The sequence below is a fragment of the Pezoporus wallicus genome, unplaced genomic scaffold, assembly GCF_028554395.1.
Source record: "Pezoporus wallicus isolate ANWC-B61680 ecotype Strahan unplaced genomic scaffold, APGP_CSIRO_Pwel_v1 contig_7162, whole genome shotgun sequence".
Taxonomy (NCBI): Eukaryota; Metazoa; Chordata; class Aves; order Psittaciformes; family Psittacidae; genus Pezoporus; species Pezoporus wallicus.
In genome coordinates this window covers 683286-703316 of record NW_026641997.1, presented here as the reverse complement: position 1 = coordinate 703316, position 20031 = coordinate 683286, and the positions used below count along the sequence as shown (strand labels likewise).

At 37.5% G+C, this 20031-nt stretch overlaps 1 protein-coding gene across 18 annotated transcripts in view; it reads right to left on the bottom strand.

Annotated features, from left to right (window-relative positions):
* Positions 1–9221: 9221 nt before the first annotated feature.
* The window catches only part of CDC14B (cell division cycle 14B), a 44579-nt gene continuing 33769 nt past the window's right edge, over positions 9222–20031 (bottom strand). For 4 of the 18 annotated variants that reach the window (XM_057426442.1, XM_057426449.1, XM_057426455.1 and 1 more), the window contains 2 exons: positions 13188–13304; positions 9222–9846 (listed from right to left, as the gene is read on the bottom strand). In XM_057426442.1, the coding sequence (XP_057282425.1) occupies positions 9807–9846; positions 13188–13304 (157 nt within the window). In that variant the 3' untranslated portion in view covers positions 9222–9806. Of the gene's footprint in view, positions 9847–13187; positions 13305–17859; positions 18190–18952; positions 19093–20031 lie in introns of those variants that run through there. The other 14 variants (XR_008974561.1, XM_057426450.1, XR_008974564.1 and 11 more) reach the window with 12 other exon arrangements.

Here is a 20031-nt window from a genome sequence, read left to right as displayed (position 1 = left end):
AACTCCTTTGAAGATGTTGAAGTATAGTAAGAACATTTAGCTAATGACAGAACTAAACTGTTAAACATTTCATTTTAGCAGGAGTTGACTACAAACTACAATGTTTCATGCCTTACACACAAACAAGAGGGGATGAGGGGGATATCCTTTCCTTGCAGCTTTTAACATACTTCCTCACTTGAGCCACATACCCTAGCATTCCTTGTCAAACAGGGTGGGGACACTCAGAGCCATTCTCAGGGATGTGAGAGTAGCAAGGATGTGATGCCAAAAGTGATGAGGGAAAGAGATGAGAGGACAGCCACACTGGATGTTTTGGATATAGCTGTCAGCCTCAAAGGAGTCTACAAATGCCTGCTCAACTTGAACTCATTTTTTCTGTTTGCTGGGAAAGCAGATGAATATAAAGTTTGGTTTTTTGTTTTTTTTTTTTCCTGTGCTCTGCCTCACTTTGTTTTGTGTCACTTCGAGGCAGTCTCCTTTGCAAGCAAATAGTGGATGAGATGAATTAAAAAACCTATTGCTTATGAGTGAGCTTTACGAGTGTTCAGAAACTTATCTCAGTGGGAAGGGTTTACAGAGTAGGATATAATAGTCCTAGAAAGACTACTGACTCTTTTCTAAATGCTCCAGACAGATGGTCTGTGAAGTAGTGCTGCCCAAAGGACCTTTTTTACAGTTAAATTACTGATGTGACAATTAGTTATAATGTGAGATTTCAGATTCCACAAGTTGCTTGTTGTAGTGGCATAGAGATACTCAGACAACCTGTAATAAAACTGTGCAAAGGCAAAAGAAGAGCCGGTTTTAGAGGAACCCATGCTGCTACTTTTCAACTAACTGAACTGGATGGAATAGTGTAAATGACTGTTTTGCCTTTTAGGAGCAAGCTACTACGTGAAATCACTAAAGTTTAATATTTTGCTTCTGCTGCTCTTGTAATAGGTGTTGGGTGTTTCTGCCAAAAATGGCAGTTTCATGATTGTAGAACAGAAGTGACTTTATCTGTGGGGGTCTTGAAATTTTTTTTGCTTGTTCTTCCCTTCCTGTTCCCCTTATACCATTGGACAGGGAAGAACATATCTGAATTCTTACTGATGTTTTTGCTCGCAGGAGTAAGGGTATGTATAGGTGTGGAGAGCTCCTTTGCAAGGCTCACCTCCATTTCCCATTGTGTTTTGAAGGTGTAGGCTTTTCTTTCACAAACACCTCCTTTTTGTTAAGGAAAGCAATGAAAGCAGCCCTTCCTTTTTCTACGACAAATTTGAAACCTTATTATGCTACTGAGCTGAGTCAGGTGTAATGCCTTTGGTTCAGTTCTGGCTGTTCTCTGGGAAGGTTGAAAGCACTGTTTTGTTTCTTAGTCTGGTTCCTGCTCCTGCAAAGTTACTGTTTCCTCCCCTAACTTTGATCTCTCTTTTCAAAATAGAATGGCCAGTAGGGTCTCTGAGGACTGCTTTAGAGGACTTGTCAAAGTATATCTGTATAATCGGCATTTAATCAGGAGATTGTTTAAAATCTCCAGTTAAAAAAAAAAAAAGGGCTGTTTCTAAGACTTTCTAATTAAAAAAAAAACAAATGAAGCAATCCAAGCAAAAACCAGAAAATAACCCCACAAACCACCCAACCCAAAACCGTATGAAAATGAGGTTTATTGTAGCTGGGTACTGCTAATTAAACCAACAGTGTCTTAAAGCAGCTAGCTGTGACAGTTTTCTGTTTCAGTCTGTCAGACTTGAATTTGGCTTACACTTTCGAGTTGATTGTGTCTTAGTATAGAGAAGGAATTATAAATTGAAAGTGGTGACAGTTATCCAGTTCCTTTGCCTAGCTGTGAAAGGAAAACTTGTTAAATCTCAGTCATCTGTCATGTTTAAGGTATCAAAATAGCTGCGTCTGTTAAGCACACGTCTGCTGCTAAGTTACTTCTGGTTTAGTTTTACTCCCTCATATAAAGCAGTAGCAGTTGTAAATATAAACAATAGTAGAACATGGCACACTAGCAGAACATGGCATGTGTCTTAGGAAAAGATTAAGTTGTGTTGCTTACTCATATTACTCTCTAATGCACTACTACAAGGTAGGTGTTCTGCTGTTAGGATTATTGTAGTGAGTGGTGTAGGAAAAACTACTGCATTTCAGCTTTGAGTTTTAGATTAACATAAATCACAGTAAGTTTCCAAAGAAAGGAATTCATCTCTCTCTATTACTATGAAAGTGCCTTGGAAGGAAAGAGGAATGTCTGTGCTTAACTTTAAAATACTAAAGAATAACTAGATAGATTCAGAAGTAAAAAGCCCTGGTAAAAAACTTTGGTTAGAGCTTTCAGCTCTGATTATACTTCTTCATGTGAAGACAGGGCTTGGGGTATGTGCAGCCTTTGGGCCCAAAATCAAGATCTGTAGCCCTAGTACACCAATGTCAGTAAGATTAGTCTCACATAATGTTCTAGCCTTTATTTTTCCTTTCAGAGACATCACAGGCACATATGCACACCACATCCTCATCAACATATATATATATATACACATACATATATGCAGTGCTGAAAGTAGTGTAACAGTGACTCACTGTCAGTGGATCAACAATTGAACGTGAAACATGGTTATTTTTGCAGAAGTGCATTTCAGTCCCCAACCAACAGGCGTGGAATTAAGAGCTTTTCTCTTTCAGTAACATCGCTGGGCAAGTACTGAGCAGTTTGTGCTTGGAGTCTTTGGAAGAACTGGTAACTGTTACACTTTGGTTCTGTTACTTGGAATTGAATGTGGAATACATGAAATCTTCAGCTGCATATTACTTGTCTGTAAACAAATGCCTTTCTGAAGGTGTGATTAAGCAAATGTTGCAGAGACCTGCATCTTCAGAACTGCTTTAGATACTGCATCACGTTTAACGGCTGTGCTATATCTGAGATGAACTAGCAGTTAATGAACTGAATAAAGTTTTTGCTCACCCTGTTTTGGCAGCTAGTGTGAATTCTTTGGTTTGTTGTCCAAAATGGTTTACAGCTAGTTAACAGACTCAGTAAGCTGTTGTCTGCTGTTAGCATTGGTAGTTCCTCAGTCTAGACTTGTACAGTAGCTACTACTTGAATCAAGGAAACCACGTTTACCTAATGTATTTGAATTGGCAAGATAGCTTTGACAAAAGGTAAAACTAGTAGCAACAAGATACAGATTTATTCTGGTAAGAGAAAAAAACAAGTTGACCTACTATAATGCAGGAATTCTGTGCTTGCTAGTGGTTTGTCATATTTCTGTTACTTGCAGATTTATTTCTGTTACTTGCAAATTGAATGCTATTTTCAGAGGTCTTTCTGGCTTTAGCAAAGGCTCTGGACCTTGGAAGAAGCTATTATAGGGAAACTAAAGCCTAGTAACCTTTTCGGTGAAGCTTCTACAGAAGTGAAAGAAGGCCATAGGCTGGAAAAGGTCTGATCAGCAGGAGGAAGGGAACCCAACAAAGAACATTAAGTAATAGTTTATTTGAGAGATTATGTTAGTGTGCAAGAAAGAGGTGGACAAAAGCACCTGGAAACGTGACACCAGGACAAATATCATCTGTTGTGAGTACTGAGCAGAGATTCAGTCCTAGGTGCATGATGTTTTGTGAAGAACAGTGAAATGCATCTTGTAATTGCAGAACTCAAAACATGGGAAGAAACACAAGTGGGTCTATAGAGAAACCGTGTGTAAAGGAGGGGTAATGAGGAGCCCTTTGACTGAGTATAAAGCCAAGAAACTGTCCTGACATCTGAAGAGAATGGCATCAAAGCACTGATGGAAGCAAGACCAAGCTCACAAGAGCAACAACTTGTCTGCTTCTGCATTTGCATAGTTGCTGTATTTCTGCTATGGGCAGCAATCACTTTTGAATTCTTTTGGTGTCAATAATAGCTGCTGCCAAGGGTAATCTCCCTCTATGCTGTCAGGGTACAAGGAGTTTGGGATTTACCACTTCATCCTCCTTGTGGCATAGCTGGCATAGTTGGAAGAGATGCGGCTTGGAGGTACCAGTGACACACAAGTAGCTTGCATCTGTTGCTGTGCTGGGCTGAGGGATGAAAACAGTTGCTTGGACTGTGGTTTTGCTGGAGATTCTTTAGTAGCCTTGTGTGAAGCACAGAATCAGACTTTACAACTCGGAGAGTTATAAAGCAGGTATGTTTATTACGGTGCTGGGTACAAGGGCATCGCTCCTCCTAACTTGCACACCGAGGGGTTAAGCAAGCAGATATTTATTACACACAAACATGCATATTCATTAGGTTCCCGAGAGTTTGACAGGGATATTATAATTAGTTTAGATACTCATTATCATAAGTCTCCTCCCTTTTGGCGCTTGTGCACTCCCCTTTGATGGTTGTGGGCAGGGGTCTTCAAGATGAAGTAAGCAGTCTTCCTCAGGGTGCACTTTTCACCTTTGGCACAGTTGGATGCCCCAGTAATCACAAATTAGCTGAAGCCAACCATGTCTGCAAGTTTCTGATGGCTGGCAAAGATTTAGAACAGTCTGACCTTAGTACAAAATTTACTGCAAGCAGAACAGGATGGGCAGACAAGGAGTGTCCTGAACTAGCAGGTGTTCGGGAGTCACCGTCTCCAAACTAACTGATATTTAGAAGGATAGTCACTCATTAGAAGGATGGAAAGAAATAGATCACTCTTGTTAGTAAGACTACTAAATTCTGTTGTCACACCCCAGACTTAACAAACATTGTTCTCTATCTTAGACCTAAGTTAAAAGTATCTTAACCCTATGTTTTCCAGGCATTTGTTTTCCTTATATCACTGTGAACTGGGACAGAGTTTGATAGGGAGGACCCAGACCAGGAGTTGAGCTGTTCAAGTGACAGACTTTCTAGATGCTTTCCCTCAGCCCTATTGTTGCAGTCCAACCCTTGGACCAGTTTCTGAGGAGATAACCCGTGGATGGAGGGTGTCATGCTTAATACCAAATTTACTTACCTGAAGATGGTTGATGTCGCATGGTATTTCTGATGTAGACTGAAAACAAAACACAAATGAAGGTTACATGTCGTAACTTAGAGCAATTGCAATGCACAGTTCAATCACAATACCAGTGTGTTTCCCATTATTGGTCCCTATGATACCCTTGCCATCACCATAGAGGGTGTTCCCAGTAGCCCGGAAGGAACAGGAATGTTGATGCCAGCTCAAGCATGTTCCTCTCTACAAAATTCTTTTGGCAGGTATCTGTGGATTATACTGTTATGTATTTGCTCTCCATGCTCATTTGGCCAGCTCAGGGAAACCTTCAGTCTTGATATAGCAGATCAACACCACCATTTGAAACACTCAGATATTGATAGTGGTTTATCTGAAACATAGGCTGCCCTCCAATCCCTTTGTGTTGAGAGAAAATCACCTTGTGACAGCTGTGGTCCAGTCATTCCCCCAGCTTCACAAGCCCTTCACTCTTGGCCATCTCCCCTCATCCTTCCTGTGTTTTAAGGGCTAACTGGTCACTCAAACTCAAGTGACACCAACCCCGAAACCACAAATGCAAGAAAAAAGCAGATGGCTCTCCCTCAACAATCTCTCAGTGAGTTAGGTTTAAAGCATGCAGTTTCTCTTTAACAACAACCTTGAGTATTTCTAAGCAGCACATCCATTTTGATATAGCCTATTTTTATCTCCTCCCACATACACTGTGTAGAAACTGTAATACAAAGGAGGATAAAGACAGCCAAAACAAAGTTATTCAGAGATACTGTAAAGAGCTTACTCTTGCAGTGCACTTACTGACCTGTTGACGGATTTGTCTGACATGGGCCACTGGTCTGTTGCTCTTTGTAGGATCCTTTAGTCCTCTGCCCCCCCCTGCCCAGGGAAGTACCCCTTAAATGGCTACTTATACCATAGGGCTTAACTGACATATGCATAAACCAATGTCTTCCCAGGCAAAACCCACCATTCACTCCTCAGCAGGCAACTCGTTTTTCAGGGAAAGGTGGTTTAAGCATTCATGTAAGTTTAGAAAAGCTGACCTTGCAACAGGCAAACACAGGTTTTCCAACCATAAAAACACACCTTTGGAACAAGTAAAAGTTTACTTGCTTGTCAAACAGGCTCTGCCTGGCATCCACAAGTTCTGTATTTTCTAATGTAGGTGAGGTGATCAGAAGCATTTGAGTCAGTCCGTATTTTTGGCTGTTGTGTTTTACATTTTCTTTTTACAGACTACACTAGACCACCATCAACTCTTATGCAAGAACAAGTGTTCCTCAAAGTTTAGTTTTTACTTTTGTGAAGCCTTTCCTTTCATAGTATCAAAGTACAATGCCTGTTTCCAAAAATGAGCACTCTGATCACAGAGGAATGAAACAGATTAACCAGAACACCATTTTTCTGTCTTACCCATGTTTTTTACTATGTAGCAGTATCCCAACAATTCAAATGCAATTACTATTGTTTTCCAAAGTGAGTCCCCTGAAATAAAGAGGCCAAAGGTCTTTCTTTTTGAAATGAAACAAGTGTATGTTTTAAGGATTTGTGCTTTAATTGAAGGTTTTCAGGCAGCAGAGATTCCTGCATTATTTTTCAGAGCACATTTGAGTCAGTGTAGTACAGATGATGTTTTTGTGCTGAATTTTTTAGATACTGGAAATAAAAGTGAGAAAACAATTTTTTATTATTTTTAATTTTACACAGTTCATGTTTACAATTCTCACTATTCAATACTTCGTATAAAATCAATATGCGGTATTTTCCAATGAGACACAAATGCATATTGAACTACTTAATATTACAAGATAATATGAAGCTTTATCTTAAAAATACCGTCAGCAAAATAAACTCCTGTTCTGTCAATCTAAGTTAAAAAAATATGATTAGAAATATACAATTTAAAAATAATCAGGATGAGCAGATTAGGAATTTTAGATCTTGATAGTCTGTACATGAGTTTACGCAAGACAAACAGTCTGCAAACCATTAATATAAAAACTGCAGTGCAACAAACTGGTGAACATTACATTTTTCTTTTTTCTTTTTTTTTTTTTTTCATTTTAATGCACGAGTCTCTCCAAATCATATTTTGCTTTAAATCAGCAGCACTTCTTCTATTGTCATACTGGAGCAAAAAGACAACATACAGGTTAACATTTGAGTTAAGATATTGATGCTGTAATGGGAGCTAGCAATTTGACACAAGATACTACAGCTTTTGAGTATATTGCATACTTTTGAGTTAAGAGATCAAAGAAGATTCCACCTGTCATATATCTGAAAGGAGGGAAAGAATTTCTAAGGGAAAACTTCTAATTGATGACAGCAGAAATAACTTCCTTCAGCTGCTCCATGGTGTAATGGTGATGCAGCTGCTGCCACACATTCCATTTTGGCACATTCTACCCCTCAGTTCAAGAAAAATTGAGAAACCTTGCCCACCAACGCTCAGCCATGCCCCCTCTTCATTCTTGCACTTTAGACAGCTTTGGTATGGTACAGTAAAAATGCTAGACAAAGCACTAAAAATTCAGAAGAACAAACTAAGCAATACAATTAGATGGGACACAATGAGGTAATGAGTTAATTTTCCATTTAAGGCTGTTCGGAGAGTTCAAATGTAGAATGCCTTTGACATTTATATGTCACTAGGATACTGGGAAGTGGAAGGGGTATTTTGAAACACACTAGTGCCAAACATGCAGTTTTGGTTTAGCTAGAGTTCCTGTTGTGTCTGTGTGCTTCTTTTATGCAAATTTCTTCTTATGAGCCTGAAAGTGCTAATGGCTATGCTGGTTACTTTAAAAAGGGCAAATTCCAATTTGGAATTCATATAGAGTGTGAAATAGACTGGTTATTTTTAGGTTAGAACAAAGATGGTAAAACAGGAAGCTCAGCTGAGAGAAGGGTAATAAATATTACTTCTTGTATTGACTCTCACCCTCTCACATCACTAGTTTCATCCCTTCCACCTTCCAAGGTAAGAATTTTTGTCAAAAATAAACACAGATTCATGTTTGTGTAATATATCTACTACTGTGGTTACCTATACTTCAGCATTTGGGCAAATGATTTAAAAAAAAATAAAAGAAAAAGAAAATATAAATTTTAATCACTGTATCAGGGTGAATTCAGTCCCTCTCTTTTAGGTGCTTTCACCTATAAGAAAATGGTGGTGACGGTTAAGAATAAGAGGAAAACAAAAAATATTTGAGTCTCAATGGTCCTTTATTTTGCACCATATAAGCCTTTTCTGTTTTATTTGTATTTGCAAATTTTGACTACCCAAACTTATGGATGCTACCTGTAAGCTTACATCTTGCCTCCTCTCCAATTCATGATGCTTTTGCCACATAATGTTTTCAAGCCAGTGTGTGGTTATTCATATCGGAATTCAAAAATCACCAGCCTAACAGTTTAATTTTAATTTAGAAGGATGTAGATTGAAACTAGCCACCAAACTTGCCTACTTACATTCATAAAAAGAAAATTCTTCCCTGTGCAGAGGTAATCTGTATATTTAAAATCTTCAGTTACTCCACTGCTAACATTTCAGATCTCTCAGTTTCTTCTGTTTTTTCTACTGTTAGAGTCACTAAAGTGACACATAACTCTATCATATTTAAGGCTACGTGGTAACAGTCCTCGTCTGAGGGATATGCAGCTACAAACTTCAGCTTTGAGATTTCATAATGAGGAAAGTGGTAGGGAAAAAATGCTGCCAGTGTTTGAAGGCAGTGTTGTAGTGGATGAAAATGTCAGCCTCAGCTTTATCTAAAAATCGCACTGCTTTTTTAACAGAGAGGAGCTGTAAGTGTTAATTAGATGTTAAAAAACTCCACTCACCCCTGAGTTCCACTACCAATCTCAGTTGTACAGCAAGCTTATTTTCCCTTTTTAGTGTGCTGCACTCATTAAGTGTCTCAAAGCTAAAAAACAGTGACATCCACATGTCACTGTGTACATGACATACACATGTCAAGTGTACCAATAAAACCTGGGAAAAAATCTTACCTATTAGGTATGCTAATGTGAAGTGTCACCTAACAGACTTGAAGATAGGGAAGGAAACAACAATGACATTTCAATATGATGACACTGCTTTAAATGTGTTTTTCCTCCCCCTTGAAATCGTACCAGATTTAAAGCAACTGCAACTAGTTAAAGGTGCCATTGGTTGTGAACAACTAAGAATCTGTTACTATTAAAAACAAGTTAATCACAGTTAGTGTATTTCAAAGTAAACAAACCACACAACCCTTGAAAATAAAGCACTCTTTGGTGGGCAATAGTCACTTGGTGTACTCACTACTGTGGCTTCATAAAAAACTTCATACAAAATAAGAAAGAATAGCCAATTAACACAGAAGAGTACCAAGACTATAAGAAAAAGCCTATTGTGGTTGATTTTCAGACCCAAGTGAAGACTTGAGCCCAGTCTGAACAGACAACACAGATTTATATACTTAAAAGCTCCCACCATCTTTAATTTCTGGTGGTCAGCAGCTAAGTGATTGCCATCACAATTTATACACATGCATCATACATACTAGCAAGCCCTCTTTATAATAGAGAGCTTAAGTATTTACACCTGAGTTTGAATGTACATTGATTTTGTTGGTTTTGTCTGAGAAAGCGTTAGCACATTAGAAACATGTCTACCAAGCATGTTGACAGTTCATTTTATTCTACGAGTATGGAAGAAATTCTTCTGTTTCACTTTCGCTGAAAGATGGAGCCAAAGTAATCTTCCTTGAATTGAGTTACATCCCCTTTAGTCATGTCCCCATCATTCTTGAATATCATCTTCAATACCGGTGCCTTATTTGAAATTTAACGCAATACTGTTCTAGCCCTTGGGATGGACTGGCTGCTGAAATAAAACATATTTAAGGAAAAAAGTTAAAAATGCACTTGATATGTATTTCAAGTGAACACTTCTGGCAAGGTAAAATGAGCAAACAATACTTCAAAGAAAAGAAATAGAAGACAAAAGTCACCGCATTTAAGAACACAGCAGTCTTGGTTGTAAAGAAAGCAAGGACTGCTCTAATTACAGACAGTATGAATAAAGGTTCCATTCCATACAGAAAAGCAACAGAGGGTTCAAAGTACTGTAACTTCATTAAGCGCATTTGCTATAAAGCATTCCTTTTCATTCTTCCTCTCTGAGATATCACACTGCAGGGAAGGTAGAAAGAATAATAAAGAAACATATTTTTTAAAGCTAGATTTAGATTATATATAGACAAGCTCTGAAAAGCAGCAGATAGTTTTCAGTGTTTGAACAAGGGTGCAGAAGGCTGCTTTACAACTCCCAGCAAAGCAAAAGCATATGAGATTTTTAAAGCATACTCATCTTTGTTAACTTTTGTGATATATCTCTCTGGTTAACACAAGTAAAGGAATCTATACAATACACCTTTCATACAGTTTCCTCCATATTCTCAATTATTTTTTTACCTGCATTCCCTTAAGCACTTCTACCTACCAAAATTCTTTCACTGCTTAAGATTTCACTTCTAATCAACAAGTTACTATATACATAATCCTAATTCTATTATGTGTGGTAACACAGAAAAGACTGCTTCATTTGCGTCTTACTAAGATTCAGTTGGTTTGGATCTTATGTATGCACCTTGCTAAAATATAGACTTGAACTCCTCAGTAACTGGCAAATTTACATGGAAAACATCTTAACTGGAGAAATAAGGGCATCCACAGAATAAGGCTGTGGATAATGCTCTAGTAATGCAATTTCTTGCAGTTCAACAACAGTCTTATTTCAGTCACAAGATATAAAGTATTATGTCCACTGGTCTTTCATAAGTGACATGCAACATCTAGAGAAGTTCCACAAAGAAATGCAATGAATTGAAATTCCCTAAACTCTCTTTGCAAAGACAGAATAGAGTGTTTTAGATGTAAATTGCTCTTTCAGCTAACAAGTCATTCTGGAGGAATTCTATGATAGTGTCTCCAAGAGTCTGAAGGATGAAACAGCAAATGAATTACCCAGCTCTGTGAATTATTCTCCATTAGGATGGGTTGCAGATGTGATTAATCTACAGTAAGAATTGACTAAAATGACCTAAAGCATCAACAAATGAAAATGTAAAAATACCACAAGATGTTTCCACTGGAACTTAATCAGACAAGATACTGAAAGAATAAGGGTACATAGTAATCTTGGAAGTTCAGAGAAGGCAACAAGGTCGTGACAGATGTCTTTGTCAATGTCTTTGTCAAGGGCATGATCTCAATTTCATAATAATAGTTCTCCTCCTCTACCCTGCAATCCACTTGATCTGTAACAGGTCAATCAATTCGAGCACTGTGAGGTAATGCAAATTGCAGACTTCAAGAAGTTAAAATAAACTTAGATGAAAAAACAAAGGGATGCTTAAAGAAAAAATAAAAAGTGAGGTTTTGCCAAATACTACTGGAAAAATAAAGAGACACTTGAAAGATTAACAACAGGGTACTGCTTTCAAAGTCCATAAAATTGTACAACCATACTGAAACACCCTTAAAGGGACCAGTATGCAGGGACCTATTAGCCCTCTCAGATGACAAGACAATTAAGAACTCCAGAACTGTAACATAACTATTTAGGACAAAATTGATTCTTGGATCCAAGCATAAAGTGACTGAAATTCTTTGACCTCAGATGTTAGAAGAAAAGAAACAGTATATGGAATGAAGTATTTGGGGTAGAAGTTTTAGAAAATCCATTAAAATATGAAGTAGTTCATGAAGTTTGAGATCAACCTGATCCTTGGTCCTCAAAAGTCGTAAAGCTGGCAATATACCTAAAGGATTTCTTTCAAAATAACTGAAATCTTCCATGAGCTCTATTTCAGGGATGTTGTTTCCTCCTCAGCACAAGTATTCTCGTCTCGCACAACCCAAAGACCAACTTGGAGGTGTGTTTTCCAGGAACTGAAAATCTCTGTTCAGTTACACATGTGCATGCATACAGCTACTGCGTGTTACAAGGAACTTAAAATTGGGAGAGTCATGAAGAAAAAACCAGCAGGCAGAATCCCATCAATTCTGTCTGGACCAAAACTAATGTGGTGAAAATGATGCAAAATGGAGGGAAAAAACAAGTGACCAAACAGGAAAACTTGAGAAATACTTTGGATTTTTAGTAAAACACGCATTTCAGGAAAAAGGGATTATTTTTAACACATTGTTATAAGACTCTAAAAGTAATTAATATAGCCACTGTAAAAATTCTCTGACTAGAATTTACTGCAGTCTACTATTAATGACTATTTCCATTGTCTGATAGAGTGAATTTTTCGTAATGCTGGTTACATTCAAGATAACAGGATGAGGAAGGAAAAAGAAAAGCTCTGTGAGGAAAAAGCAGCAAAAGAACTTGGAACTTTCAGCAATATTTACAAATCAATCTACATAACTACTTTTTTTAATGTTATTTGCCATATTTTACTCTTCTCAACACATTAAGTCTCTTCAGCACCTGACAGACACATTCAAAAGGTTTCCACTAAAAGTATAGGACAAATTCTGTCAATTGTAACCACTGGAAACTGCATGGAAATTTTTTTAAGCTATGTTCTCTGTTCATCTTTGAGCCTCATCTTTGAGCCTGGAGAGCTGCCATAGAGGGACATGAACACATGAACACACAAAGAAACACAGTAGTACTTAGGCCATATGCTTCTGGGACAAAAGACACTTTCAGTCTTGCGTAAATCCATCTAAATTTAGAATTTCATTAAACAGGTTCAGTTCAGATTATCAGCCCATACTCTCAGTACAAAATCTCATGCACTATACACATGCATTTTACACATTTCACCTCTCCAGTACCACTGCATTTCAGTTGCCCATCAAACTCCTCTTAATTTTGACTTATGTACTGACTAATTGACTTAATGCTGTGAACAACCTTTCCACCTCTTCTTACTCTAGGCAGAGGTTTGGTAAATAAAGTTTTGTTAGGACTCGTATTAGGAATTACAACATAATATTCTCGAAGTTGAAAGACTAAGCAACATACACAACTATGATTTAACATTACCAATATTCTCAGTACATGACATAAACCACAGTATTCCTCATTTCTCATTGCTAGATGAAGGAGTTGAACTGTGGCAAAAGCTCCTGTCAGCAATGGATACGCCAGCTCAAAGTGTTTGCCTAGACAACAGTTACTGGATCTATAAAGATGGTAACTCTCACCTTCTTAAACTGTTTTTTCTTGCAGCAGACCTGGTAGTTCTTTTAGTAATGTCTGTACTGTCAGAAATGCTAGGTTCAGAGGTTTTACTTTTCTGAACACTGGACTGCAGAATTACTCTGTAAAGAGTAGGAAAAAAAGAAAGATTTACATAAACCCCACGTTCCTAGGAAAACACTTGAAAAGAGGACATTACAGTTGCAGTGGAGCTAACAAATACCAGATGGCTTTTCACAAATCATACTAAAAAATGAACTGTTCTGCCCGAAACACATCCTTCTCTTTATAACATCCTTCTTGTAATTATGGTAATGCAAGTTGGTTTAATAGGAGCATAGCAGTTTGCTGGTTGTTGTTGCTTTTCCTTTCAAATAATGCATTAAATTAATGGTTTTGAATTTCCTGGTTTTCAGAGACAAAAAAAAGAAGGCAAAGAAATTGTACTTTAAATTACTGCAACAAAACAACAACAAAACAAGATAAAATCTTAAGTATGCAACAAACATTATTTTTGAGACTGACAGAGAAATTAAGAAAAAAAAACAAGTAAATCAATTTGTGAAGATCAAAGTCTAAATCTCCTGCAATTAACCATGAGCTATTCCCTTGAAATACAGTAGGGTAGGAAAATCATTGCATATACTGGCGTTCTGCTCTTGCTGGGTATTCCTATGCCAGGCTTAAAATTCAGCTTTACATGGTGGTTGTGCTCAGCCACTTCTCTGGAAAAATTCACAGCAATATACTTACTATTTCTTAAACAGGCAGATAAATCCTAGTGTTGCTTACATCAGTAAGCAAAGAATTACAGATTGTGAAATGCAAGCAACTATTTTTAGTCACTAGCCAACTGGTTAGGGAAATCTTGTCTTCTGTACTTCTGAGCAGCTGTACTGCAATTATGATACTATGGAGACAAAAAGCAACAACTGACCAATGCAGCCCACAGATATCTATTTAGTGGATTATTTTGTATGTCTGCTTCCTAGGCATTCCATCTGTGCAAGATTCCAACAACTATAAAACTATGTATAATTTTAGAGATTCAGACCCAAGAGTAACTTGGCTATTCCGTTTTTTCCTGTGACGTTATTAGACTCTAATTTTCAGTGGCTTCACTGAGTCCACCTGTGTCAACAGATTATATTAGATTGGAAATAAAAACCTTCATTAAGTTGTATAAACTGCACCCTGGTTGCTTATTACTCTGAAGAAACTGTTCTCAGAGAATCCCAAATATGAACATAAAACTTAACCTCTGGAGCAAAGGTGGACAGGCATACATGGGAGCAAATATGAGTATTTCCATACTTGTATAACATATTCATCAAAAACAGAAATGGAAAAAACCCAAACCCTCTGGTTTCATTTTTTATATGGGTTTGATAACAGAAGTACAATATGCATTACAGATAATACAATTTCATCCAAAATAGATTTTTTTAAGCAGCAAAACTGATCAGCAACCTTATTTACCACGTACTTCCAGATTCTTTAGCAAACATATGACTACAGAGCCACAAAGTTCAAGTACTTTAAATTTCTACTTCAATGAGCCTCTCTTAGTATTTCAGGCATGGAAAATCTTGTCATTTGATTTGCAAAACTCCATGCCAAAGAGTCTCCCTCCAAGACAAGACACGAGATTGTAACGGCAAGTTGCAAAGCAAATTCTACTGTAAACACAACGCATTCGAAGTTGGAGGGATCACTTATTTGAGAAGCTGGAAACGAAACCCAGATACCTTCAACACTGTATCATTCTTCTGTAGACAACACAAATTCTTCTAACAATATCTGTTTTCCTTGCATTCCCAAGGTGAAAAGGCTCAAAACATGAAAGTTCACTTTATAATTTCCACTGTGCGTGTAAACCACCTCCAGCAAGTTCTAATATCAAGACTTACAATTCTCTTTTCAGTGCCACAGCTGCCATTAAACATGAACAAATTTGGGCTACTACATTTTCAACTGAGCTTTAAAAATGACACAAGTTTTATTTGTGTTACTAGCTACTTCCAGGATGGAACAGAAAGGTACAAAGCTGGCTTAACTCCATAACATTTAGTCACTGAAATATAAGCATGACCAAATATTGGTACATGCTGGTTTATAAGTGCTCATACAGACAGAAATATGGAAAAATCGTGTTTTCTCCTTAAGATATACATACAGTGTCTTGCTGCATAAAATGCATGTAATGTACATATAAAGAAAACAAAAGTTATTGGAATGGGATCTAATGGTTCTAATATTTCTCTCTTTCCAGGCACCAGAAGTTTAGAAAACTGGTAAGTATACATGGCTTAAACCCATACACTTCATGAATATGAAAAGAAACATTATGAAGTGTTAAGATAGCATCTTACACAAACACTTAATATTCATTTATTCAACATATCATAGGGATGTCTTCCCACAGAATTTCATTTTATCTGTTCAAAACAAAGAAAGGATACTCTAAATGGGAACGTGACTTACAAAAATAGTCACATATATAATTGCACCATAAGACCAAACCAACCACAACATCATCTTAAATTGCTGTATTTACCAACTGGCGGGGAGAGAAGGAGCTGGTTTATGGGATTAGCTCAGAGCCAGCTGTGAGAATGATAGAACCTTTAACATCATCTGCTCTTCAGTCAATATGTCATTTTTATACCTCACCAATACATAACTTCACATGGTTACCCAAGAATAAGGATTAATTGAAATTCTTGTGAGCAAAACATTCCTGAATGATCAAATATACATTTTAAATCAGACCAGAACAGTAGCCTTCCAAGGCTGACAGCACCTCAAGGAAAACAGACGAAGTCTCATTTACATCATTGTCTGTCATGGTGTTACAAATAAACACCCAGAGCTGTCTCTGGGCCCGATAACTATCAGCGTGGGAGAAGTTAACTGCTATCAGAGCTTTTGTTAGAATGTTACTGCATATATGTTTAAGGTAAGAGAAGAAACTATCTTTAATGTATGGACTTTTGACTGAACACAGTGAGACTAGAAGCCGCACTTGACAGCAGGTTTGATTAATAGATTTTTAAATGGACAAGAGATGAGGTCACAGTAGAGGATACTACTGTGGATCCACAGTAGAGGATCCTCCCAAAATCTCAACACCAGAAAAAATCCCAATCCACATTGGAGAAAGGTAAAATCCTCAGGACACTTGCCTTGCTGCTTTGTAACTGTTCATGTTAAAGATCATGTCATGTTGTACATCATAATGATGAACTTCCAAAACCACCAGCACAAGGTGCATCTAAAGTACACAAAGGTTTTCTAACTGAATTTTTCTTTTTACTTTTAAAAAAGGCAGAACATTTACTGAACACAGACTACAGGATGCTGTAATAGCCACACTAAATACATGTAAGAATTTTTCATATCCAATTAACTTGTAATGGAAACACTACTTGGTAGTTCTGAACCTAATATACTCACCAAACACCAGACTAGTTTATACACTACTTATTTATTCAAGCTAACACACTGGCCTTTAAACAAATCAAAGCCCACTTAAATGGAACAGAGTTTGGATCAGTAGCACCATCTTTTAAATACTTCACTAACTTTTTTCACCATCTAACTCAGAGCAGGGTGTGGAGACAGGTACACCACCAGGACACAAAAGCCCCAAAAAAACTCCACAACCCAAGAAAAAATCCACAAAACTTGAAATGTCATCAAGATAATACATCTTGGAGGAAAGCAATCCACACAGTAAGCTTTTTTAAAAGAAAACTGATTACAGTATTCTGCAGAAGGATGAGGGAAGGAAAGGTTACAAAGGAGCACGTGTTCTCTGTCCTGCAATAGGCACTTTTTCTTGTCAAGACTACCTGTTTTATGAGGTCTGTCAAATGCAATATTGCTTTCTCTTTCATCACCTCATGATTTTTAGGAAACTAGGCCTGAATTTAGTAAAATATGAAAATAGCCTCTACCACTCTTCTAAGTCATCAACAGGCAACAAGTGATTGATACTCTTTGTTCTACAGGGCTCCACCTACGAGGACTGCCAGGCCAGCCAAAGATGATTCATGATCGTGTTTGATAAATCCTCCTAAAACACAAGGGACACTACCTGCATGAGGGAGAGAATGTTAGCCTAGCTTTTAAGAAAAGCTTAAGCATTTTCTCTGCCTGGGCATTAACCAACATTGCATGATTGTCAATCCAGGGTATGAGGCAGCAGCACCAGTAACCCAATTGCTTGTCTCATGACATATTTACCAACATCAAACAATCTTTTCTCTTTCCCTGTAGCAAGGAAGTTTTTAGACAGAATACAGAAAAGGGAAAGGTTGACAGTTGAGTGGAATTGATCTTATGGTACAGAAAAATACAGGGCAGATGGTTTCATTTTTTTAACCCATGTTTTAAGTTTAGCTTTTTAATTCGAGTTTAGAAATCTGGGGTCTGACTCTGGAAAACACTGAGACAAGAAAAAGTGATACATTCGGTGCAAAATTTTGAGAGCAAGTCTCTTAATTAAGTCTGTTCTTTGACAAAGATAGGTATCAATGAAAAAGACCCAACAAACCTAAAGCAATCTTTAGTTGATGGTGTACCTAACTTGTCCACAACTCCTACTTTAGAAGGAGTCCCACGCTTTTTAAAAATGCAGACAACAAGTTGCAAGCTAAAGGTAAGAAGGGCAGAAACTCTTAACCTTAATGCTCTTCCAAGAGACTTTTTTTACTTAGGACTCTGATGTAAAATACTTTTCTGACCTATTTTTAATCTGAGAGCACTAAAGTCTTAAGCATTCACGCAAAGTAACCATTTCGCCCTCAGAGTGGTGGTGATGGAGCAGCTCCAGAGAGACACCGCAGCAAGCAAAAAAGCTCCTGTTTGGGTTTCCTGGCAGTTCTGTGTGCTGCTGAAGTTTTGTTCAGCCAAAAGATGGAAGCTGTTGCTTGATGAAAACATGGCACTTTATAAGTGGAAGGCAGGCACAGCAATCAATGCAGCCACTCTGACAACAGTGGACTGGAGAAAGAGTGAAAACCTGAAGTCAAGGAACAAATGTGTTTTTAATGCTTTACTCAGCTCCTGAATCCAAGTAACAGAAAGAAAGGGTTTAAGTAGTTTCATAAAGATCTTCTATAAAAAGCTATTTGTGAACATAAGAAAATGAAATCAGATTGGCTGGGTAAACAAGTCAGCCTTGACCTAATACAGCAACCTGCCTCATCTTCTGTTACACAAAAAAGGAAAAAAGTCCCATGTTACTGCCCCTTATGGCATATACTACTATAGTCTCTTAGTAAAAACGAAGACCTACTGACATTTCTAACAAATTCTGACTCCTGTCATTTCACATGAGTAAAACCATCCTTTGAGAACCTAGCCCACTTTGCAAGTTCATGAATTTCAAAGTAAAACTGGAGCTAACATCTTCATCTGCAATACGCAAAGGGCAGGATCATATTTTAAAGCAGTACTTTTTCCTTTCTACAAATACAATTTTGATTATATAGTTTTGCTTATTTGCAGGAGCATGCACAGAAGAAAGGCTTCAGAATTATAAGTTATCCTAATTGTAAAAACTCTTCAGCTTTCTGTATTGCAAGCCAGCCATAAAAATTACTCAATTATTAGAAATAATACATACAAAAATACCACAAAGCCAGCGCTGTGAAATTACTCTTGCAACAAAGCCAGTAAGAAACATGATATGAAAACATGCATTTATGAGACACACTAGACACAAAGCGTGAGCTATTGTAGAGAAATGGAATGGGACACTTACACAGTGGCTCTCTCTCAGGTGATGGTTACTATTTTCTTAAACCATCTAGACAGAATAGTAGGCTGGGCAGGAGGGAGCCACATATAATCCACCAGATGACAATACTACACAGTGTAGACACCAGCATAGCTAGGAGCCATCTAAAAAAGGGGTTGGAGGGGGAGGAAAAGATGAACAAAAATTCAAAAGCAAAAGCTATTGCTGCATTTAGGCTTGTTTCAAGCTCTTGAAAAGCATACTGCTCTATAACCTTTGCCAAGCATTTTCTTACTTTCTATGACTGTAACAATCCATGTGATCAGAAACTGCCAAATGTAGCATCAATGTGTTGCTAGAATCAAAGCAAATTTTCTGAAATCCTCACTGAAGTCATCTATTCCAAAGAAAATCTGCATTGCTCTTTTTAAAGTAAGCGCATGCTGGAGCAGTACATCTCTGATCTTTTGCTGCCACCTCTTACGCACCTTGATCAGCCTATATTCACACAACCTACTTCACCATCATATGTTGTAATACTAAAATATTAGATCAGAGCCAGATGAGTTTGCAGGAGCAAGCAACTTACGTAAACTCCCAGATGAAGGGCTATATTACCTTCCTGTGTTCAAAGTAGCAAAAGCTAATTCAGAATCCTTTGCCAAAGGTGCAGAAGGTGCAGAATACTGCTAATTAGAAAGTATCCATTCATTAAAGCACACAGACTGAGAACAACCAAGTTCAAGATACATTAACAAGCATTATACACATCCCTTGTTACTTGTACATAAGTAACACCTCTAGCTCTCAAAAGGCTGTCATTGTCCCAGCTTCTGCTGTTCTTTTCTTTCATTCCTTTTCCTCTTCTGCGAAATAAAACTACATAGAGAATTCAGAAGCTCCTTTTTGTTTGCTTAGATAAAATGAATCAATTTCACTGCAAGACTAATTATTTTTAACAGTCACCTAAAATGGAAGAAGACTGACACCTCTTCTAATACGGAAGACTCCTGTAGGGCAGCTAAATAATTCCTAGGGATATTTCGGTTTAATAATTGTAACATAAAGAATATAATATACATATTTCGTGTATAAAAATGAAG